General features: G+C 43.3%; 1 protein-coding gene across 2 annotated transcripts in view; it reads right to left on the minus strand.

Moving 5' to 3' along the window:
- Window positions 1-452: 452 nt before the first annotated feature.
- Window positions 453-23,536, minus strand: part of ARID4B (AT-rich interaction domain 4B) — a 449,596-nt gene continuing 426,512 nt past the window's right edge. For both annotated transcript variants that reach the window (XM_073560137.1, XM_073560136.1), the window contains one exon: window positions 453-3,047. In XM_073560137.1, the coding sequence (XP_073416238.1) occupies window positions 2,926-3,047 (122 nt within the window). In that variant the 3' untranslated portion in view covers window positions 453-2,925. The remainder of the gene's footprint in view (window positions 3,048-23,536) is intronic.

Here is a 23,536-nt window from a genome sequence, read left to right on the forward strand (position 1 = left end):
TAAAAAGAAATTGTTTTCCAAAACAAATCAGTGTCACAACAAAAGCATTGTGTTCACTACTTAAATTTGTTTTATTTGTTATGGAGCACAGTTTTTAATCTTTTCATCATTTCAGGACAACAGACAAAATGCTAGACTTAATGAATTGAGGCCTAAGTTTACACCACCTGTTACATAGCTAACTGTGCAAAAAAGTAACTTTACCAAAATAATGGAACATTTTTTGCAGCAGTGTTGCACATCAAAACACACCTTTTTCCAGAAATGCCACACCCCCTTTCAATGAAGCCACGCCTCTCATTATAAATATGATGGAAGTCATGAAACACAGTTTTTGGCTGGATTTAGTTTGATAAATATGTCCAAATGATTCCATTGTTAATATAAAACCTGATTTTTGATTCTCTGTCAATCTTTAGTACTTGAAAATGGAAAAAAATAATTATCTTAAAAAGATTCACAAACTATGTCATTTTATTTATTGGTTTTTTTTCTTACAATTCTTTACAATATGGTACATTGTTCACCACCTCTTGGACTCAATAAATATGGTATGCCTTACTGTAAGCTGAATGGCAATTTCCTAAGGCTCCAAAAACAATTATTGGCCAATTAAATAGACAAAAGAAATGTACTACTATGTAACAGAAAAATGAATAATGGAATAAGGACTACTGTAAAAAAAAGTACACAAACACATTTAGTTAACATGTGAAAAGGAACATTCCAACTTATTCAAATGTTTGCTATATTCAGTAAAAACTATATAACAGTCTTGGTTATGTAGACGCACTGCAGTCAACTTCATCAACTTAACTATAATTCCAAGCAATGTACTACACAAATGCTTGCCAAAGAGACAAATTACATCTGGCAGAGAAACATACAACTTAAGGTAATCCATATTTATTCAAGGTTTTTCCTCCACAAATAATTCTAGAAATTGCAGTAGTTTTGAGGTTAATACACATAGTGTGTTATTTATGCTATAAATGTCACTTTAGCATGTGTCTCGTTACATTTATTCTTAGAAAAAAAAATTCTTATAAAGAGAACATGAATTTTTGCACAATGTTATGAACGCCAAATGTAGAAACTTATCTCTAAAGAATGTATGAGACAGATAACTGGACTGAATTATTACTATTAAAACCAAACAATCTGTGCTTTATTTAACATATGCCAAGTCAAGCAAATGACATCTGCAAAGAGGAAAATGGGAAAACTGCTTTCCTTTCATTAACACTAACACATTACACTTTCAATCCAAAAGTTTCTGTTGAAGAAGAATATTATTCAGTAATACAAAAACAAAAAAAAAAAAACAATTAAAGCACAACACATTTAGGGTCATTTACTAAGTGCAGTGCTAATGTACACAAGAGTGCCTTGGAATATTTTTCAATAATGAACATAAAAGTAACTTGGCAGCCAATGACTCCTATGAAAGCATACCTTGCTACTGCCTCAGAAACCTGTACAACTACTCTCTTCCATTACCTACTATGCCTTTTACTAGATCGGAGTTCTTTAAAGGAAGCATTCTGACCACTATTTAAGTATAATTCTTAAACGGGTTGTCTGAGCAAAAGTATAAATAACCTACTTTCAGGATAGGTTGTCAATAGCAGATTTGTGGGAGTCCAACTCCTGGTACCCCCACTGATCAGCTGACATTTGTTCTGGCAGTGGCCGGATGTAAACAATGAATAGCTGATCATTGGGTTGCCAGGAGTGAGCCTCCTACTGATATGCTATGGATGACCTATCCATTGGAAAGGTCATTAATGCCTATGCTCAGACAACCTTCTTAGAAGATGGGAGCCGGAAGGTTTTCAGGGTAAAGCAGTGTTGTCTCCCAAGTTTGAGGACTGTTTACAGAGTACTCATGCTATGTGCACCACCACAAGCACTTCAGATATGGCTCGACTATTGAGCACGCTAGATTCTACAATTCCATCCTGCTGCACTTTGATTAGCCATTTGGTAGGTACACTTCCTCATCTCTGTTATTGTGTTTCGGAGATTTTTAGCCATCTTTATCGCTATTATTGAATCTAAGAGATCTTTATGCTACCTTATCTCTATTATTCTGTCTCCTATATCTTTATCCTATGTTACATTTATTAGGGCTCTTTCAGACATCCATGATTATCGGTCCGGTATCGGATCTCAATGCAAGGACTGGCTGTGTGTCTCTCGACCCAGAGTGTGGCAGACTCAAAAAAATATATGAATCTGACACACTCTGGGTCGGCAGATGTGCGACCAGTCCATGCACCGAGATCCGATACCGGACTGATAATCATGGACGTCTGAAAGAGCCCATATTGTGTCTTACAATTGCCTATAAGCTTAATATGTAAAAAGATTAGCAGAGAATGGATGAGTATAGCATCCATATGGCAACTGCCCCCCGTTATAAATGGAAATTCTGATATGACTGCCAGAAATGACCACACAACTGAAATATATGGTTTAATAACAAAGTACAAAAACAATCATCACACACTTTAATTAAGTTTTTGAAGTTCTCCCTACAGTGTAAGTTGCCATTTTACATTCCAACACATCATGCAAGCTCAATTACAACTACTGTGTTACAATTTGCACAGCACTTTGCAAAGGACCCTCAATATATTTACTGCATAACCCTTATATGACACACAACAATAGCCTCCTCCTCCCATAGTGGAAGGCAATGAGAGCAAAACTCCCATACTAGTTGGAAACAATTATTGCTTTAAGAAAATCAGTTTACTTCCACATCATAAAAAGTGCACTTAAGTGCATGGACAACACATCAAAAATGCAATAGAAAATAGTGCCTGTCTTTATTTGAGTTGCTGTGCAGTATAAAAATAAGTCAATGGCCTCAACAAGTTGAACAATGGTAAGTGCAAAGTGCATCGAAATGTCCCTCTGTCACCTGCACTCAACAGGCATTGCATTCTGTGTCGATAGGGATGGGTCCGCTAAGGTCAACATTACAGCTGCAGTGATGGAACTTGAGGAAGGTGATGATGACATGGTGGACAGAACTGCGCCTGTGAACAATAAGACATTTTTAAAGAATAAGAAAAAGTAGCTGATTTTTAAAATCCATAAATACTTTAAAGGAATAATGTACGCCATGATATAATAAGATTATTTATTTTGAAATTGAACAGAAATTATAATCGTACGAATAAAGAAATAACTAAGTAAAATAATCCATTCACTTTTAAAAATAGCAAAGCTGTTTTTGTTCAGCAAGAATATTCACATGTATAACCTGTAAGAATTATTTCAGGTAAAGCTTTTCTCCTCTTGCAAACCTTCATTGTCGCCTTAACCAAGCAAAAATGACTTTCTTGCATCGCACAATTAGTTATGTTTCATGATAAATACATCAGCAACAACTTTAATGAGACAGTACAAAAATCCCACAGAAGTCATAAAGCACTGATTCCTCATTTATTAAGCAAAAATTCCCAAAATGAGCATTTAAGAAATTATTGTCCCTCCATGTTGTTGGGTCTCATGGCTCTAATTAGGGACAGCTGGAAAATTTGCTTGAAAGTATTTAAGCTAGGCTTGCCATTGACATCTTTCCTGCTCCATCAACCTGTCTAAACCATTGTCCTAAGCGGGCCTGTATATCTTTGCAGACATAATCTACTAAAGGTCTAGATCCTTTCACTTCTATAAAGGAGTTCTCTGGTCTAAAATGAAAAGTCTGCAGTAATTCTGTGTGACTGCACACTTGTGAAAATACAATTTCTGAGCCGGGAACAGGGGTGATCTATGCGATATGCCTACTCCTGGGCAGAAGCTGTCTAGTAGGTGAAACTTTGCTCCATACAAGCGTATTTAGCGAAGCCGCTCACACTAGACGGCTGTGCTCTCACTTCATACAATTGAATGGAGCAAGGCCGCACCCACGAGATGGCTTCTGCTGAGGAGTAGGCATATTGCATACAACACCCCCGTTTCCGGCTCAGAAAACATCAAATCCTAGCAGCGCACAGTGACTGCAAACTTTTCATTTTAGAACAACCGCTTCAAGGATCGTCCATCCAATTCCCTCCCAAGCTTAAGTAGATATCACTACTTTGAAATTCAGCACTTCTCTATGTCTTTATTCCAAGGTACTCAAGTTTCTATTCCAACAAGGATAAGAAAATATACATATGAGGCAAATGAGGAGACTTTAGTACACCCTTCGCATGGCCAAGAGTTTGGTGAACTGTGATGCTTCCTCATTTGCATATTGAGTATCTTCCTCTGCTTCTAATTGACAGTGCTTGCTTCCCAAAGTGAGCACTGTCTGAATGCTGCCGGCGTGTGCGGCCACGCACTGTCACGCACAGTGAAGGGAGACTATGTGCATCACGAAGGGATAAGGGAACCAAACACTACAGAAGGGGGGAGTGGAGACCCCCTATACAGATCTAACGTCACCGTGTCTGCCCTATCGTCCCTATATAGTTTCCACATCTATTGCCAAGCAGGATATCTAATCCTTGCCTGACCCTGGTGATAAGCCCTGCACCGGGAGGGACCGGATGGAACTGGTCAATCCCCACTACCGCTAAAGATAGATGGGATACACAAACAAGGGGGAACACTGAGCTTGAGTAAACTCAGAGAGAAACACAGACATCCTCCAGCAAAACCAAGGAGGAAGACAGCGGACTGCAACAGCTTCAAGTCGCAACAGGGAACTGGAAATAGAAATATAAACCTCTCTTAGCAGCAAGCTGGGGGTTATAAACATCCTGATCAAGGTGTGTCAAATAGAGCCGGGGTAGGTTGCCACTGGGTCCTAAAGTCAGAACTAGGAAGGAATCTGCAAAGCCAACCGCTGAGACCTTCTGCAGCTAAATGCAGTGTGACTGCCTGCAGCCTCTGACACACCCGTGACAGTACCCCCCCTTCTACGAGTGGTCTCCAGACACTCAGGACCAGGCTTCTTGGGACAAAAGGTGTGAAATGAACAAACCAGCCTGGGGGCATTCATCTCTGATACCGAGACTCACATCCTTTCCTCTGGGCCATAATCCTTCCGGGGCACCAAGTATTGTAGAGAACGACATTGGAGGCGAGAATCTACAATCCTCGAAACCTGAAACTACAGATTTCTATCTACCATTACTGGGGGCGGCGGTAATGTGATGGCTCAAGAGGATCCACATACTTCTTGAGCAAAGACCTTTGGAAGACATCGTGGATCTTAAGAGCCTGAGGTAGCTCATGGCGAAACACTGCTGGATTAATGACGGAGGTTATTTTATAGGGACCAATGAATCTAGGTCCCAACTTCCAGGAAGGAACCTTCAATCTGATATTCCTGGTAGACAACCACACAAAGTCATTCACTTTCAGGTCCGGAACTGGCACTCATTTTTTGTCAGCCATATGTTTGTACCTGTCTCCCATAATCTTCAAATTACTCAGAACCCCCTGCCACACTGAGAACGACAAAGCAAAACAATCCTCTTCAGGAACTCCCAAAGCCCCTCCCCCGCTAAAAGTACCAAACTGAGGATGGTAACCATATGCACCAAGAGAACAGTGACCTGCCGGTAGATTCCTGGCAGTGATTATGGATAGCAAATTTTGCCAGCGGTAAGAAGGATGCTCAATCCTAATGATTTTCAGCGACAAAACTTCTAAGGTAGATCTCCAAATTCTGGTTAATGCGCTCAGTCAGTCCATTCGACTGGGGATGTAAGGCAGAGGAAAAGGACAGCTGCACCCCCAGTCGAGAACAGAAAGCCCTCCAGAACTTGGAAACAAATTGGGTCCCCTGATCTGACATATCGAAGTGAACCCCGTGAAGCTTCACAATCTCATTTATAAATACCTGAGCAAGAGTCTTGGCATTTGAAAGTGCAGGTAATGCGACGAAATTGACCATTTTATTGAACCTGCCTGAAGACACCGGTAGGTCAGTAATAAAATCCATGGACAAGTGTGTCAATGGTCTGCTGGGAATAGGTAGTTGAAGAAGAGTACCAGACGGACAGGTATACAATACTTTGGAACGTGCGCAGACACTACAAGCAGATACTTGTTCAACCACATCCTAATGCAACCCTGGCCACCGAAGCCGACGAGAAAGGAAGTCCGCGGTTGCCTTACCACCTGGATGACCAGCAAATACAAAGTTCTGAAGTTTCCTTTTTACTTTGTAATGCAGATTTGGTGGTACAAATAACCTTCCTGGAGGGCAGGAGGCAGGGACATTCCCCTGAGCCTCCAACACCGCACCCTCCAGCCAAGGGTACAGCGCCAAAATGACTACCCCCTTCTGCAAAATCGGGGCAGGGTCCTTATGGTCACCACCACCAGGGAAGCTCCAGGACAAAGCATCAGCCTTGACCTTTTTGACCCCTGGACGGAAAGTGACCACAAAATTGAACCTAGTAAAAAACAGGTACCATCTGGCCTGCCTAGGATTGAGAAGTTTAGCCGATTGAAGATATGACAAGTTCTTATGGTCAGTGATAACAGTAATAGGATAGACAGCCCGCTCCAACCAATGTCTCCATTCTTCAAATGGCAACTTGATTGCCAAAAGCTCCCTATTACCAACGTCATCACTTCTCTTAGCCAAAGAAATTTTTTTAGAAAAAAGGGGGCATGGATGCCATTTACCAGGGGACAGACCCTGAGGCAACACAGACCCAACCCCTTCCTCCGACATATCAACCTCTACAACAAAGGGTTGGGAAAGCTCAGGTTGACTAAGTATAGAAGCTGTGGCAAAACTGCTCTTTAGGGAGGAAAAAGCCTGCAGGGCAGCTTTTGACCATTTGGAAAAGTCAGACCCCTTCTTTTTCGTGTCAGTCAGGGGTGTCACAAGTACTGAATAATTCCGGATGAATTTCTGGTAAAAATTTAGTAAAGCCCAGAAAACGTTGTAGGGCTTTCAGGTTCTTGGGACGGTACCAATCAAGGACAACATGGATCTTCTCCGGAGCCATCCAAAAACCTGAAGAGGACAACAGATACCTCAAAAACTGCACCTCCTGGACGGAGAAAAAACATTTTTCCAGTTTGGCATACAATTTGTTATCTCTTATTAATATTTGCTGCACTTGTCTAACATGCCCCCAATGTGTCTCCAAATCAGATGAGTAAACTAATATATCATCTAAATAGAGCACCACAACCCTACCCACCAAATGATGGAAAATATCGTTAATGAAATGCTGAACTACCGCAGGTGCATTGCTCAGACCGAAAGGCATGACCAGACTCTCGAAATGACCCTGAGGGGTATTACACCGTTTTCCATTCATCCCCTTCTTTGATTCTAAACAGGTTGTCAGGCCCCTAACTTGGAGAAAACCTTAGCTCCCACAACCTGGCTGAATAGATCAGGAATCAGAAGAAGGGGGTATGGATCTCAGATCGTAATTTGATTTAATACCCGGTGTGATGTACAATGTCTGTGAGGTATGGGGTTTTGTCCACAAAATATGATGTTTTCTGTTGTAACTTTCCAGAAAGATCGGCACATATGACAATCCAGGCTGCTAGCTCTGCAGCTTCACCCCTCCTCCCTTCACACACACACAGAGCAGTGCCACCCCCCCTCCTCTACAGCCTGTGTTCGCACTAGTAATAGGAGACCCCCCTGCTGTTACAACCATTTGTTTCCTTCTCTCAGCTGAAAAATGAGGGAAAAGGTCTTTGTTTGAAATAAAGGTTAGTAGTAAACCTTTAAGAGCCTGCCCTGCGAAAACCGTACCAAGTAGAGATATGAAAATCATATTTTTGTAACCTGAGCGGTCCCAGCTTCGATACCGCGTATCTTTCGAAGTTCTACCCTGTCCAGAACATGAGATAGGATTTGCGCCCAAATGGACGGTCATATCGCATAGATGTTTGATGTTTTCTTGATAGGCTCATTACGATGGGAAACATGATACCACTGATGAGTCCATACCAGCTTCTCCCATAAAGTTATAGCTAATCTAAGTTTTGTAGCCAAAACATAACTTGGATAAGAGAGGTGGGATCAACCCAGAATGCACCTCTCTGTGATGTCACATAGGAAAGTCTATAAGGCATTCCCTGGCAGAACCAGCTCAGAACAGCTGCAGAGTCCGGGCTGACAAGAACTCAGATGAGTGGAGACGTGCAGCTCCGCCTCCACCCCCCGTAAAGCCACATGGGATGCCAACTGACCACATGTGAGTGTGACTTTCTACCCTTTTAATCCTTTTATTTTATATCTGTACTGTACCTATTTTATGTCTCAATTTTATAGCAACTTTTATCTGTAATCACTGTCCTCTTTCGGAAAATAAATGAAATAATTATTTAGATCTGTCTCCATGCTCTAAGAATCGAACTATACGCCTTTGATAGATAATCGCTACTAATTCAAGGGGTTTGCCACGGACCCTCTTAATTTAACACTGTGAATTAAGTAACCGTGACTGGTGGCAGCGCGTTGTGCACGGCTATTGCGGCTTGCTGGCAGTCCAGAAGGGTCTTATATTGCTGAATAAGGGTCTGCGGCCACAGCATTGATAATTCCCTTACTGCAGAAGCCTAATTGCCGGTTCACAACAGGCAGCCCGTCCGGCGACCAATTATCCTAGGTGCAGTTCCCTGACTTGACCTGAGGGTAAGGGGGGCGCCGGAGACCTGCGAGTTCCAAAGTGGAACTGAGAAAGTGGGATATACATAAATCCCCGCAGTACTTGGAAGGTTGATAGCAGTGGTGGGGCATCCAAAATAAAACCCCCCCTGCGGCAAATTGTAAGATAAGACCCAACTGTGCCTGTGATAGCCGTGTGCCGGCAGTGTGTCTCGTCCCTCCGTCCGCTGATACACCCGTGTCAGTGGTGGGACTGTGACATAGTGGTGACACAGGGTCCGCTGTCCGTCGCGTTTTGGTGGCAGCGGGACCCCCGTTAGTCGCCCCGTATTTGGACGAACGGCCGTGGACTGTTCGTCACATATTGGTGGCAGCGGTGGGATTGTGACATAGTGGTGACACAGGGTCCGCTGTCCGTCGCGTTTTGGTGGCAGCGGGACCCCCGTTAGTCGCCCCGTAAGTGGACGAACGGCCGTGGGCTGTTCGTCACACCCGGAAATCTAAACAGAGACATAGACCGCCATCTTTCTTCTTCACAAAGAAGAACCCTGCCACCACGGGCGAAAATAAGGGTGTGATATGGCCCTTCTCCAGACTTTCCGCAATTAAATCCTTCATGGCTTGTCTCTCTGGACAGGAAAGATTACACAGTCTTGACTTAGGCAGTTTAGTTCTGGGGACAAGATTAACAGGACAGTCATATTCATGATGAGGAGGAAAATCTTAAGACCCCCTCTCAGAAAAAACATCCTCAAACCCAGACAAAAAAAAGCATCTGTTTCTGTAGCGACTGAAGAAAGGGAAATATTTAAACAATTCTCCTGGCAGTAATGCCCCCACTCAATGACCTCCCTGGCTTGCCAATCCACCAACGGATTATGTTTCACCAGCCAGGGAAGGCCCAATACAATTGGAGTTGGGAGACAGTTCAGGACATAGCAAGGAATTATCTCACAATGAACCGACCCTTCATTGTAGTGAATGGATCCGTCAGGAAGTTTAATCTGAATCACGTAACTCAGAGATTTAGATGGAAACCCCAAAGTAAGTAAGTGGTCATCGTAGCGCGCCGTATAAATGTGATCCAAAACGTAATGTAAAATGTTCCCAATAAATGCTTCAACTCAATCCACAAAAAATGCAAGTCCTCACTCAGATCTGTCATCTGTTAACAGAAATACAGGGGGCTTCCACGTTACTGGTAGCACAAGGGCTCTGGAAAAACGAAATGGCTACTCATCTGCCAAAAGAAAATCAGCAAATTCTGCGCTCTCAAATCCAAATGTCACCCCCCCCCCCTTTTTCCAGAGCCTCACAGGGTACCTAAACAACTTACTGCGTCCAGGTTTGGCATTTCTGAAGCAATGAGAGCCCGCCTAACTTACGGGTGTATGCCTCCAGAAGCAAGGCCTGGGCATAACGTACAGGTGACTACAACGTACTGGTCACTACAGCATACTGGTCACTACAACAGCAGTTTGCAATCTTCACTCGGCAACATTCATTGCTGCTTGTTTCTGGAAAACACCCATGGAGTCCAAATCATCATTACACCTGTAGATAAAATACCCAAGGGGTATAGTTTCCAAAATGGGGTCACTTGAAAGGGGATTCTGCTCTTCTAGCAATTAGGTGCTCTGCATATGGAGTCCACAAGATAGTCTAGGAAAATCTGCGCTCCAGGAGGCAAATAGCACTCCGTTCCTCCCAAGTCTCTCTGCATGGCTAACTAGTACTGTACAGCCACATATGGGGTATTGCCACGTTCAGTAGAAATTGTGGGACAAATTTTTGAGCTATTTTTTTACCCACTTTTTGTGTGAAAATGTAATTATTTTTTCTTCACTGTCAAAAGGTATAAAATTCTGTGACAAACCCATGGTGTCACTGCACCCCTAGATAAATTCTTTGAGAGGTGTAGGCTGTAAAATGCAGTCACTTATGGGGGGTCTGTTCTGGCACCTGATTGGCTCTCCCAGTAGGCCATGGCACCTGCAAACCATAACAGTAAAATCTGAAGCTCCTTGCGTTCTGAGCTTTGTACTGTGCTTGAAAAATATTCCCGATTACATGTAGGGTATTGGCGCACTCAGAGAAAAATGGATCTGTTTGTTGTAAAAAAAAATAAAAATTCCTACTAGCCCTTAGAAAAATTAAAAACTTGAGGCTAAAACAACATTTTAGTGGAAATATGTAATTTATTCTTTCTTCACCGCTCAGTGGCATAAAATTCTGTGAGGCACATGTGGTGTCAATATGATCACTGCACCCCTAGATGAATTCATTGGGGAGTGTAGTTTGTTTAGAATGAGTTCACATATAGGGAGTTTCTGTTGTTCTGGCACCTCAGGGGCTCAGTCAATGTGACATGGCACCCTCAAACTATTCCAGCAAAATCTGAACTCCAATATGGCGCCTCTTCCCTTCTGAGCTTTGCACTGTGCCTCAAAAGTAGTATTCCTCCACATATAGGGCATCGATGTACTCAGGAGAAATTGCACAACAAACTATATGGTGCAATTTATCCTGTTACCCTTATGAAAATGCAAAATTTGGGGCCAAAATAACATTTTTGTAGGGGAAATGTGATTTTTTTTATTTTCAAGACTCAATGTTATAAGTTTCTGTGAAGCACCTGAGGGATCAAGGTGTCCACCACACATCTAAGTACATTCCTTGAGGGGTCTAGTTTCCAAAATGGGGTCAATTGTGTGGGGTTTCCATTTTTTAGGCACATCAGGGGTTCTCCAAATGGGACATGACTCCTGCTAATGATTCCAGGAAATTTTACATTCAAAAGTCAAATGACACTCCTTCCATTCTGAGCCCTGCCGTGCGCCCAAACAGTAGTTTTCTCCCCCCATATTGGGTATCGGCGTACTCAAGAGGAATTGCACAACAAATTGTATGGTGCAATTTCTCCAGATACCCTAATGAAAATGCAATATTTTGTGCTAAAAATTTATTTTTGGGGAAAATTTGATTTTTTTTAATTTTTACGGCTCAATGTTATAAACTTCTGTGAAGCACATGAGGGTTCAATGTGCTCACCACTCATCTAGATCAGCTCCCTGAGGGGTCTAGTTTCCACAATGGTGTCACTTGTGGGGGATTTTCACTGTTTAGGCACATCAGAGGCTCTCCAAACGTGACATGGCATCTGCCAATTGTTCCAGTAAATTTCGCATTCAAAAAGTCAAATAGCATTCCTTCCATTCTGAGCCCTGCTGTGCGCCCAAACAGTAGTTTTCTCCCTCATATTGGGTATCGGCGCACTCAAGAGAATTTGCACAACAAATTGTATGGTGCAATTTATCCAGTTACACTAATGAAAATGCAATATTTTGTGCTAAAATCTTATTTTTGTGAAAATTTGATTTTTTTATTTTTACGGCTCAATGTTATAAACTTCTGTAAAGCACATGAGGGTTCAATGTGCTCACCACTCATCTAGATCAGTTCCCTGAGGGGTCTAGTTTCCAAAATGGTGTCACTTGTGGGGGATTTTCACTGTTTAGGCACATCAGAGGCTCTCAAAATGCGACATGGCATCTGTCAATTGTTCCAGTAAATTTTGCATTCGAAAAGTCAAATGGCGCTCCTTCCCTTCCGAGCTCTGCCGTGTACCCAAACAGTAATTTTCTCCCTCATATAGGGTATCGACATGCTCAGGAGGAATTACACAACAAATTTTGGAGTCCATTGTTTCATGTTACCCTTGTCAAAATAAAAAAAATTGGATCTGAATTAAATTTTTTGGGAAAAAAGTTAAGTTACTTTTTTTTTCTTCAAAAAATTCCTGTGAAGCAGCTAAAGGGTTAATAAACCTCTTGAATATGGTTTTGAGCACCTTGAGGTGTGCAGTTTTTAGAATGCTGTCACTTTTAGGTATCCTCTATCATAAATTTGCAAATTTTTCAGGAAAATGAAAAATCATTGGTCAATTTTTAAGCCTTACAACTTCCTAACAAAAAAAATTTTGGTTCCAAAATTGTGCTGATGTAAAGTGGACATGTGGGAAATGTTATTTTTTAACTCTTGTGTGACATATCTCTGTGATTTAAGGGCATGAAAATGAAAAGTTCGAAAATTGCGAAATTTTCCCAATTTTTGCTAAATTTCTTTTTTTCACAAACAAACACAAGTCATACCAAAGAAATTTTACCACTAACATGAAGTACAATATGTCCCGAAAAATCAATCTCAGAATCATTGAGATCCATTGAAGCGTTCCAGAATTATTACTTCATAAAGTGACAGTGGTTAGAATTTTAAAAATTGGCCTGGTTATTAACGTGCAAACCACCTTTGGGAGTAAAGGGGTTAAACAGCAGTAGGGAGCAAGGAATCCAGTACTGGGGTGCAAAAGAAGGATTTTTGGTACTCACCGTAAAATCTCTTTCTTGGAGCCTTCATTGGGGGACACAGGTAACCATGAGTGTATGCTGCTGTCGCTAGGAGGCTGACACTATGCAAATAAAGGAAAATTGGCTCCTCCTCCGTAGCATACACCCACCGACAGGCACAAAGTACATCAGTTAAGTGTTAAAGCAGTAGGAGAAGCAACCAACAACTCAACATACAGTTGTGGCCAAAAGTATTGACACCCCTGCAAATCTGTCAGATAATACTCAGTTTCTTCCTGAAAATGATTGCAAGCACAAATTCTTTGGTATTATTATCTTCATTTAATTTGTCTTAAATGAAAAAACACAAAAGAGAATGAAGCAAAAGGCAAAACATTGATCATTTCACACAAAACTCCAAAAATGGGCCAGACAAAAGTATTGGCACCCTCAGCCTAATACTTGGTTGCACAACCTTTAGCCAAAATAACTGTGACCAACCGCTTACGGTAACCATCAATGAGTTTCTTACAATGTTCTGCTGGAATTTTACACCATTCTTCTTTGGCAAACTGCTCCAGGTCCCTGATATTTGAAGGGTGCCTTCTCCAAACTGCCATTTTTAGATCTCTCCACAGGTGTTCTATGGGATTCAGGTCTGGACTCATTGCTGGCCACCTTAGAAGTCTCCAGGGCTTTCTCTCAAACCATTTTCTAGTGCTTTTTGAAGTGTGTTTTGGGTCATTGTCATGCTGGAAGACCCATGACCTCTGAGGGAGACCCAGCTTTCTCACACTGGGCCCTACATTATGCTGCAAAATTTGTTGGTAGTCTTCAGACTTCATAATGCCATGCACACGGTCAAGCAGTCCAGTGCCAGAGGTAGCAAAGAAACCCCAAAACATCAGGGAACCTCCGCCATGTTTGACTGTAGGGACCGTGTTCTTTTCTTTGAATGCCTCTTTTTTTCTCCTGTAAACTCTATGTTGATGCCTTTGCCCAAAAAGCTCTACTTTTGTCTCATCTGACCAGAGAACATTCTTCCAAAACGTTTTAGGCTTTTTCAGGTAAGTTTTGGCAAACTCCAGCCTGGCTTTTTTATGTCTCGGGGTAAGAAGTGGGGTCTTCCTGGATCTCCTACCATACAGTCCATTTTCATTCAGACGCCGACGGATAGTACGGTTGACACTGTTGTACCCTCGGACTGCAGGGCAGCTTGAACTTGTTTGGATGTTAGTCGAGGTTCTTTATCCAACATCCGCACAATCTTGGGTTGAAATCTTGTCAATTTTTCTTTTCCGTCCACATCTAGGGAGGTTAGCCACAGTGCCATGGGCTTTAAACTTCTTGATGACACTGCGCACGGTAGACACAGGAACATTCAGGTCTTTGGATATGGACTTGTAGCCTTGAGATTGCTCATGCTTCCTCACAATTTGGTTTCTCAAGTCCTCAGACAGTTCTTTGGTCTTCTTTCTTTTCTTTTTTTAAATTCGTTTATTAAACCATTAGCAGTTATATAATACACACAGTCAGTACAAAATTTTAAACGTGATACATAGTATATATATGCTCAGGTAACATGAAAACGTGAGACATAACATGTGCATCAATTGTGTGTAAATAAAGCAGATATAATATCAATTGAATCACAGTAGTATTGTGTTATTGTACCAGTAATAAAAACCTGCCTAGCTTCTAAACCTACCTACATCTACCAAAACGTAAACAGTTCCGCAGCCGACTTCTATATAATAAACGGTTTACTGTGCGACATCCCCGCCCTGCAAAGTGAGGTGAGTTCCACCTCTCCCAAATCTTTTTGAATTTACCCGGGCACCCTCTATTTTGATTCAGTGTACGTTCATATGGGATAATCGAGTTTACCAGAGTGATCCAGGACCCTAGAGAAGGGGGTGAATTCCCCATCCACCGTAATGCAAGTATCTTCCGTGCCATGAACAGTGTTTCCCGTAGAAAAATCCCCACATAATGACCCCAGGCCTCCTCATCCCACACTCCAAACAGACAAATCAGTGGTTCAAGGGGAACAGGGGCTTGTACTAAGGATGTTAATAAAGACGTCACCCCCGTCCAGTATTGCACAACAACAGGACAGCACCAGACCATATGAATAAAGTCTGCATCTATTGAATGACTTTTTAAACATTCTGATGACGGGTATCGGCCCATCCTAAAGAGTCGAATTGGATTCAAATATGATTGATTAATAATATACAGTTGTATCATCCTGTTGTTCACAGACAGAGACACCCAGATTGGTGACTCCAGGATTTCTTCCCATTCCTCACCCTGTGTATCCGGGATGAGTCTCTCCCATTTCTTCTTAATGGAATCTAAAGCATTTTCTGTCCCCACTGACAGCATATACAGTGGGGGAAAAAAAGTATTTAGTCAGTCAGCAATAGTGCAAGTTCCACCACTTAAAAAGATGAGAGGCGTCTGTAATTTACATCATAGGTAGACCTCAACTATGGGAGACAAACTGAGAAAAAAAAATCCAGAAAATCACATTGTCTGTTTTTTTTTTCATTTTATTTGCATATTATGGTGGAAAATAAGTATTTGGTCAGAAACAAGCAATCAAGATTTCTGGCTCTCACAGACCTGTAACTTCTTCTTTAAGAGTCTCCTCTTTCCTCCACTCATTACCTGTAGTAATGGCACCTGTTTAAACTTGTTATCAGTATAAAAAGACACCTGTGCACACCCTCAAACAGTCTGACTCCAAACTCCACTATGGTGAAGACCAAAGAGCTGTCAAAAGACACCAGAAACAAAATTGTAGCCCTGCACCAGGCTGGGAAGACTGAATCTGCAATAGCCAACCAGCTTGGAGTGAAGAAATCAACTGTGGGAGCAATAATTAGAAAATGGAAGACATACAAGACCACTGATAATCTCCCTCGATCTGGTGCTCCACGCAAAATCCCACCCCGTGGGGTCAGAATGATCACAAGAACGGTGAGCAAAAATCCCAGAACCACGCGGGGGGGGGGACCTAGTGAATGAACTGCAGAGAGCTGGGACCAATGTAACAAGGCCTACCATAAGTAACACACTACGCCACCATGGACTCAGATCCTGCAGTGCCAGACGTGTCCCACTGCTTAAGCCTGTACATGTCCGGGCCCGTCTGAAGTTTGCTAGAGAGCATTTGGATGATCCAGAGGAGTTTTGGGAGAATGTCCTATGGTCTGATGAAACCAAACTGGAACTGTTTGGTAGAAACACAACTTGTCGTGTTTGGAGGAAAAAGAATACTGAGTTGCATCCATCAAACACCATACCTACTGTAAAGCATGGTGGTGGAAACATCATGCTTTGGGGCTGTTTCTCTGCAAAGGGGCCAGGACGACTGATCCGGGTACATGAAAGAATGAATGGGGCCATGTATCGTGAGATGGAAGGAGTGCAAACCTCCTTCCATCAGCAAGGGCATTGAAGATGAAACGTGGCTGGGTCTTTCAACATGACAATGATCCAAAGCACACCGCCAGGGCAACGAAGGAGTGGCTTCGTAAGAAGCATTTCAAGGTCCTGGAGTGGCCTAGCCAGTCTCCAGATCTCAACCCTATAGAAAACCTTTGGAGGGAGTTGAAAGTCCGTGTTGCCAAGCGAAAAGCCAAAAACATCACTGCTCTAGAGGAGATCTGCATGGAGGAATGGGCCAACATACCAACAACAGTGTGTGGCAACCTTGTGAAGACTTACAGAAAACGTTTGACCTCTGTCATTGCCAACAAAGGATATATCACAAGTATTGAGATGAAATTTTGTTTCTGACCAAATACTTATTTTCCACCATAATATGCAAATAAAATGAAAAAAAAAACAGACAATGTGATTTTCTGGATTTTTTTTTCTCAGTTTGTCTCCCATAGTTGAGGTCTACCTATGATGTAAATTACAGACGCCTCTCATCTTTTTAAGTGGTGGAACTTGCACTATTGCTGACTGACTAAATACTTTTTTTCCCCACTGTACGTATATAGAGAGGAGATGAGACCTTGAGGGCCCTGTGATTTGAGAATCCCTATCAGAGGTAGAGACGAAATGGCATTATCTATACCCATACATCTCATGTGTGATTGAAAGGCTGATCTTAGCTGTAGATAATGAAAAAACTGGGATCTCGGGACTCCACGATTGGGCCTCTGCAGAGTGGTTAGTTTAAGTTTGGGCCTGGCTTTCCACCAAATAAAGGAAGTGGTTTGGAAATTTAAATTAGCAAAAAGGATTTGGGTACCACCACCGCACTATGTTGAAGAAAGTAGCTAAGCTTAGGGAGTAGCATCATTTTAATTAAGTTAATATGTCCAGCTACAGACAGCGGGAGTTTACTCCAAATTGTGAATTTGACTTTAACCATCTCCAGCAATGGTTGTATATTGAGTTGCAGATCAAATTTACTACCTTGAGAGATATGAACACCCAAATATTTAAAACTAGTTACAATGGGCAGTAAGGAGAGAGTCTCAAGTCGTGGCATTGGAGTGTGGGAAAGAGGCATCAAAGCAGATTTCTCCAAATTTATGTATAGGCCAGAATATTTACTGAATTTCTTTATGGTAGTGATCACTCTTGCCAGGGTCTCCTCAGTTTTGTCCATAAATATCACCATATCATCAGCATATAGGCCTATGGTATCTATCCGATCCGCTATTTCTAAACCAGCAATGTTAGGGGAGGACCTTATACGTATTGCCAGCGCCTCAATAGCAAGAGCAAAAAGGGCCGGGGAAAGGGGACACCCCTGACGAGTTCCTCTATGCAGTGAAAATGATTCAGATATGGAGTTATTTACAATAACCCGGGCCTTGGGCTTCATGTATATAACATTAACCCATTTTTGGAATCTTTCACCAAATCCATACCTCTGTAAGCATGCACGGAGAAAAGGCCATTCAAGCGAGTCAAAGGCCTTGGCCGCATCCAGCGATGCCAATGCCCATTCATTATCTGGTACCAAAGACCTATATTGGACCACTGACTGGACTCGTCTGATATTTATGGAAGTACTCTTACCCGGCATAAAACCCGTCTGATCAGGGTGTACAAGATCTAATATGACTGAATTTACTCTTTTGGCTAAAATTTTTGTAAAAATTTTATAATCCACATTTACTAGTGATACAGGCCTATAAGATCCACAGTCTAAAGGGTCTTTCCCCTCCTTTTTAAGAACTATTATATTGGCCTCAAAAAAGGACTCCGGCATGCATCCCCCCTCCGAAATCCCACGAAACACTGTCAACAAAAGGGGTGCCAGTATATCCTGATATTTCCTATATAGCTCCACAGGAAATCCATCTGGCCCAGGGGCCTTCCCCGAGGCTATGTCTTTTATGGCATCCTCTACCTCCTCCAGAGTAAACTCTGCATCCATAAAGGCCCGTTGGGAAGGACTTAGGTTAGGAAATTCTATATCTAACAAATAATTTAAACACTCCAGGCCATCCCCACCAGTCTTAGAATTGTACAATGAACCATAATAGTCAGAAAAACATTTTAGTATCTCTTCAGTTGAGGAAACCACAGTACCATCTGAGTCACGAATCTGTAGAATTGTGTTAGTAGCATTGTGCTGTCATACTAAATATGCCAGAAATTTACTCGCCTGATTCCCCATTTCAAAATAAGACTGCCGGGCAAAGAATAATTTACGTATCGTTTTAGTGTCAGTGTATTGAGCATATAGCCTTTGAGTGGTCAGCCATTCTACCCTGTTACTGTTAGTTTGATCCAATATATAGGCTGCCTCTGAGTCTTTCAGACGTCGCTCCATCTCACCATCCTCTTTCGATGTCACTCGCTTAATATGAGAAATTGTAGAGGATAAACAACCCTGTAAATAAGCTTTAAGAGCATCCCAGAATACATTAATATTTCGGGGTTCGGGATGGGATGAGACGAAGCAATGTAATTGATCTATCGTTCTATCAGGGGATGCTATCAACTTCAGCCAAAAGGGGTTCAACCTCCATGTTATCCTATTAGTCAAGGGCCCAAATTTAAGCTTGAGAATAACTGGACTATGATCCGAAATCCCCCTACTTCCATGTTTGATATCATCCACCCACGCCACCAGACCGCTAGACCCAAAAATGTAGTCTATACGAGACAGAGAGCGCTTAGTGGAGGAATGACAAGTATACTCCCTTGTCTCTGGATGGCACACCCTCCATAGATCCAACCACCCGCTACCCGCAATGAATTGTGACAGTTGGGATGTACCCGGAGGGGAACCCCACCCTGTATTCCATCACCCAGTCTCAATTTATCCAAATGGCTGTTCATGACTAAATTGAAATCTCCCATACAGATGACATGTGCGTCTGGGTAATTCAAAGCAAAGCTCAATGCCTTCCGAATAATTGATATATTGGCTGGAGGGGGATTATAAATACAAAAGATGACATATTTCTGAGAATTAATCAGTGCGTGCACAAACACAAATCGTCCCTCGGGGTCATTCCGGGCCTCCCTAACCTCCCACCGAACATCCTTATGAATTAACAGTGAAACTCCCCTTGAGTAGCTGGTATGAAAAGCATGCATAAACCATTGCACCCATGGTTTCTGTACCCATCGAACCGTATCTCTGGTCAAATGTGTCTCCACCAGAGCCACAACTTGAGGATGGTAATGTCTAATTTGTGAGAACACTTTAATTTTTTTCCGAGGGGTTTTTATGCCTCTTAGGCTAAGTGCACACGTACCGGAACTCTCGCGGAAATTACCGCGAGAATTCCGGAATTCCATTCCGCGGGAAAATCGCATTTTAAATTCCCGCGATTTTCCTGTGGAAAAACTAGCATTTTGCAAGCGTATTTAGCTTTCAAAATGCTAGCGTTTTCCAAGCGATCTGTAGCATCGCTTGGAGAACTGATTGACAGGTTGGTCACACTCGTCAAACATAGTGTTTGACGAGTGTGACCAACTTTTTACTACTGAGGCCGCCTATGCGGCATCAGTAGTAAAAGATAGAATGTAAAAAAAAAAAATAGTGTTATTCTCACCTTCCGACGTTCAACGCATCCGTTCCCAGTAATCCTTTGCGAAAATGCCCTCGATGACGTCCGTTCTCGCGGAATCGCGATGTCTCGCGGTCATTCGCGATGATGTCGCGCGAATGACCGCGAGACTTCGCGATCCCGCGAGAACGGACGCCATCGCGGGCATTTTCGCAAAGGCTTACTGGGACCGGCAGCGTGGAGAGAGGTGGGAAGGCTGCGCGGGATGCCAGAAGGTAAGAATAACAATATTTTTTATTTTAAATTCTATTTTTTACAGGAATATGGTACCCAAAGCCCGGAGGACAGTCTCCTCTCCTCCGGACCGTGGGTACCATCCGCAATTGTTCTGCTTACTTTCCGCATGGTGTGCACAGCCACATGCGGGAAGTAAGCGGAACAATGCATTCCTATGGGTGCGGGATCGCCGCGATTCCGCAAATTAATGAGCATGCTGCATTTTTTACCGCGAAGCGATTCCGCCGCGGTAAAAACCGCAGCATTAGCACAGCATTGCGGAATCCCATAGGAATGCATGGGATGCTTATTTTTCGCGGCAAAATAGCGCGGTTAAAACCGTCGCGGAAACGCGAAAAAAAACGCCACGTGTGAACTCAGCCTAATATTCCAAGTCCTACAAATCAGCTCAGAACCCATTCCCATCTATCTGGATATAATGCATGATGATGCCTGAACCAGGTGCGGAGAACCCACACAGATAGCAGAATTTGGCGTCGGCTGCGGCCTACATATGAACAATTATAAAAAGTATAACTTTTAAGAAAGAAAAAGCAAAACAGGAACCTAATAACATAGGTGTACAGTCTTACGCCCTCATCAAAAGATAAACAAGGGGATACCATCACTGTATACAGCGTCCGGTATAGCTGGCATCTGGGAACTCGCCGAGAGAGCTCCAATTAGACTGTTGACTGACAGGATTCAAGGCAACAGCCGCCACATTAGGAATCTTTCGCAGGGAATCCCTTATGGGACCGTAGCCACTCAATCGCCTCCGCCGGATCTGTAAAAAATACGGAGGAACCTTCATGGACAATCCGGAGCCGGGCTGGATATATCATCGAATAAACAATGTTCCTATCTCTAAATCGCATCTTGACCTCGAAGAATTGTGCCCATTGCTTCTGCAGTTCCATGGAGAAATCCGGAAAGATGGAAACGACGGCATTGTTGAACTTGATAGGACTTTTCAAGCGTGAGAGACGTAGAATGGTATCTTTGTCCTTGCAATTGAGCAGGCGTTCCAGGAACGGCCGAGGTGGGGCCCCCGGAGGCAGGGGTCTTGTGGGGACCCTGTGAGCTCTTTCAAGAGCGAACATTGAGGAGAATTAGTCCCCCAAGGAGGTCTTAAGCCAATCCTCCAGAAACTGCTCAGGATGCTGACCTTCTGAGCGCTCAGGCAGTCCAACAATACGGATATTATTCCGACGCATTCTATTTTCCAAATCGTCCACCTTCTGCTTCCAAGCATTCATGGAGCCCGCCACCTTCGCTAATTTAGCCTCCATGGGTGTAATGGTATCTTCCACCTTGGACACCCTTGTCTCCACCTCCGTAATGCGTCCCCTCATAGCCTGCATATTCTGACGGAGTCTCCCCACCTCCGTGTAGACATCCTCAATTCTCTGTCAGGGATGTCCTGGTCAACGAGATAGCCTGCATCAACTGCTCCGATGCTTGTTTAAGGGTCAATTCCTCCTGTTCCGTCTCCTCCTCACCCCCAGAATGGCGATTTTTGCGCTGAACTTGAGAGAATGTGCTATTATGTCGCGCACTTTCAGCGGGGTCAACTCTAGCAAATTCCTTCAGCTTTTCCGCCGCTCCCGCCCCTTTAAGTCGGCTCATGGTTGTCTGCAGTGAGGTTTAGCGGGACAAATAAAACTTGTAATCCGGGTATGCCCTCTACAGATGGGAATTGTAGCGGGGCTAGCAACAGTTAATTATGAATTAGGCACCGAGGGACGCCCGAGGGACCACAAGGACGATAGCCAGGCACTGTCCAGATTTTAATGACCCAGGAAGGGAGGAGGAACCCCCCGCAGAGGCAGCTGCAGTGGGGGGGGCACACAAAGCCTCCCCTAATAATGGCACCGATCGGCACAGTGAGCCAGTAAATGAAGAGGGATATCACGTGGGGCCTGTTTTCCAGGGCACTCACCGCGTGTCCCCTCAGATTGCCAGCCGGTTGTCTTCACTGCCCGGTGGCGGTGCAGCAATGGGAGTCGGCGCTGCAGCTTTCAGCAGCCGAGCTGCGCGCCCAAGATGGCCGCCGCCTCGTGGGGAGCCAGCCGCCCACTTCTATCTCCTCTGCCGCCCGCTCAGAAGCCCTCTCTCCCGACTTGCCACAAAGTGCCCAGGGGTCCCGGCGTGCAAAGGGGGTCCAGCCAGCCGCAGGTATGCTGTCAGGAAGGGGTCCACGATCAGGATCCGACAGGATTATGAGGAGCTCTCTGCACCAGCGTCTTCTCCCGGTCACGGCATAGCCACGCCCCCGACTTCTTTCTTTTCTCCATGCTCAATGTGGTACACACAAGGACAAAGGACAGAGGTTGAGTCAACTTTAATCCATGTCAACTGGCTGCAAGTGTGATTTAGTCATTGCCAACACCTGTTAGGTGCCACAGGTAAGTTACAGGTGCTGTTAATTACACAAATTAGAGAAGCATCACATGATTTTTCGAACAGTGCCAATACTTTTGTCCACCCTCTTTTTTATGTTTGGTGTAGAATTATATCCAATTTGGCTTTAGGACAATTCTTTTTGTGTTATTTTCTTTTAAGAAAAATTAAATGAAGATAATAATACCAAAGAATTTGTGTTTGCAATCATTTTCATGAAGAAGCTGAGTATTATCTGACAGAACTGCAGGGGTGTTAATACTTTTGGCCACAACTGTATGCACCGGTCAACGACAAAGGCACGTAGGCCCAAAACCAGTACAAACAAATAGGGAGGGTGCTGTGTCCCCCAATGAAGGCTCCAAGAAAGAGATTTTATGGTGAGTACCAAAAATCTTTCTTTCTTTATCACTTCATTGGGGGACACAGGTAACCATGGGATGTCCTAAAGCAGTCCCCAAGGGTGGGAACAGAAAGAATGCAGAGAAAAAAGGACTGAGGCCGGCCGATGCGTAACAGCCGCCTGCAGCACCTTTCCTTCCTAGGTCAGCGTCGGACAAGACATGAGTATGAACTTCGTAAAACTTTGCAAGAATGTGCGAAGATGACCAGGCCGCGGCCATACAACCTGTAAAGCCAGGGTCTAGCGAGAAACTGCCCCAGGAGATATCCAGTGTATGGACCGGAGAGGGACAAGAGGGACCTAGGGAAGAAGGGACAATGTCTGCACTAATGTGAAATGAAAAGGAATGGAGGACGGCAGGATAATGCTGCCAACTCAGAACTCCTGATTTCTCTTCTTGGTAGTCAATAAGGCTAACGGAATCAGATCTTCCAGTAACTGTTGTAGAAAACTTGAGAATGCAGGTTTCCTTGGCTAAAGCATGGTCAGAATGACCTGATGGGAAAAAACC

Source organism: Dendrobates tinctorius, unplaced genomic scaffold, assembly GCF_039654945.1.
Source record: "Dendrobates tinctorius isolate UK_male_01 unplaced genomic scaffold, ASM3965494v1 ptg000293l, whole genome shotgun sequence".
Taxonomy (NCBI): Eukaryota; Metazoa; Chordata; class Amphibia; order Anura; family Dendrobatidae; genus Dendrobates; species Dendrobates tinctorius.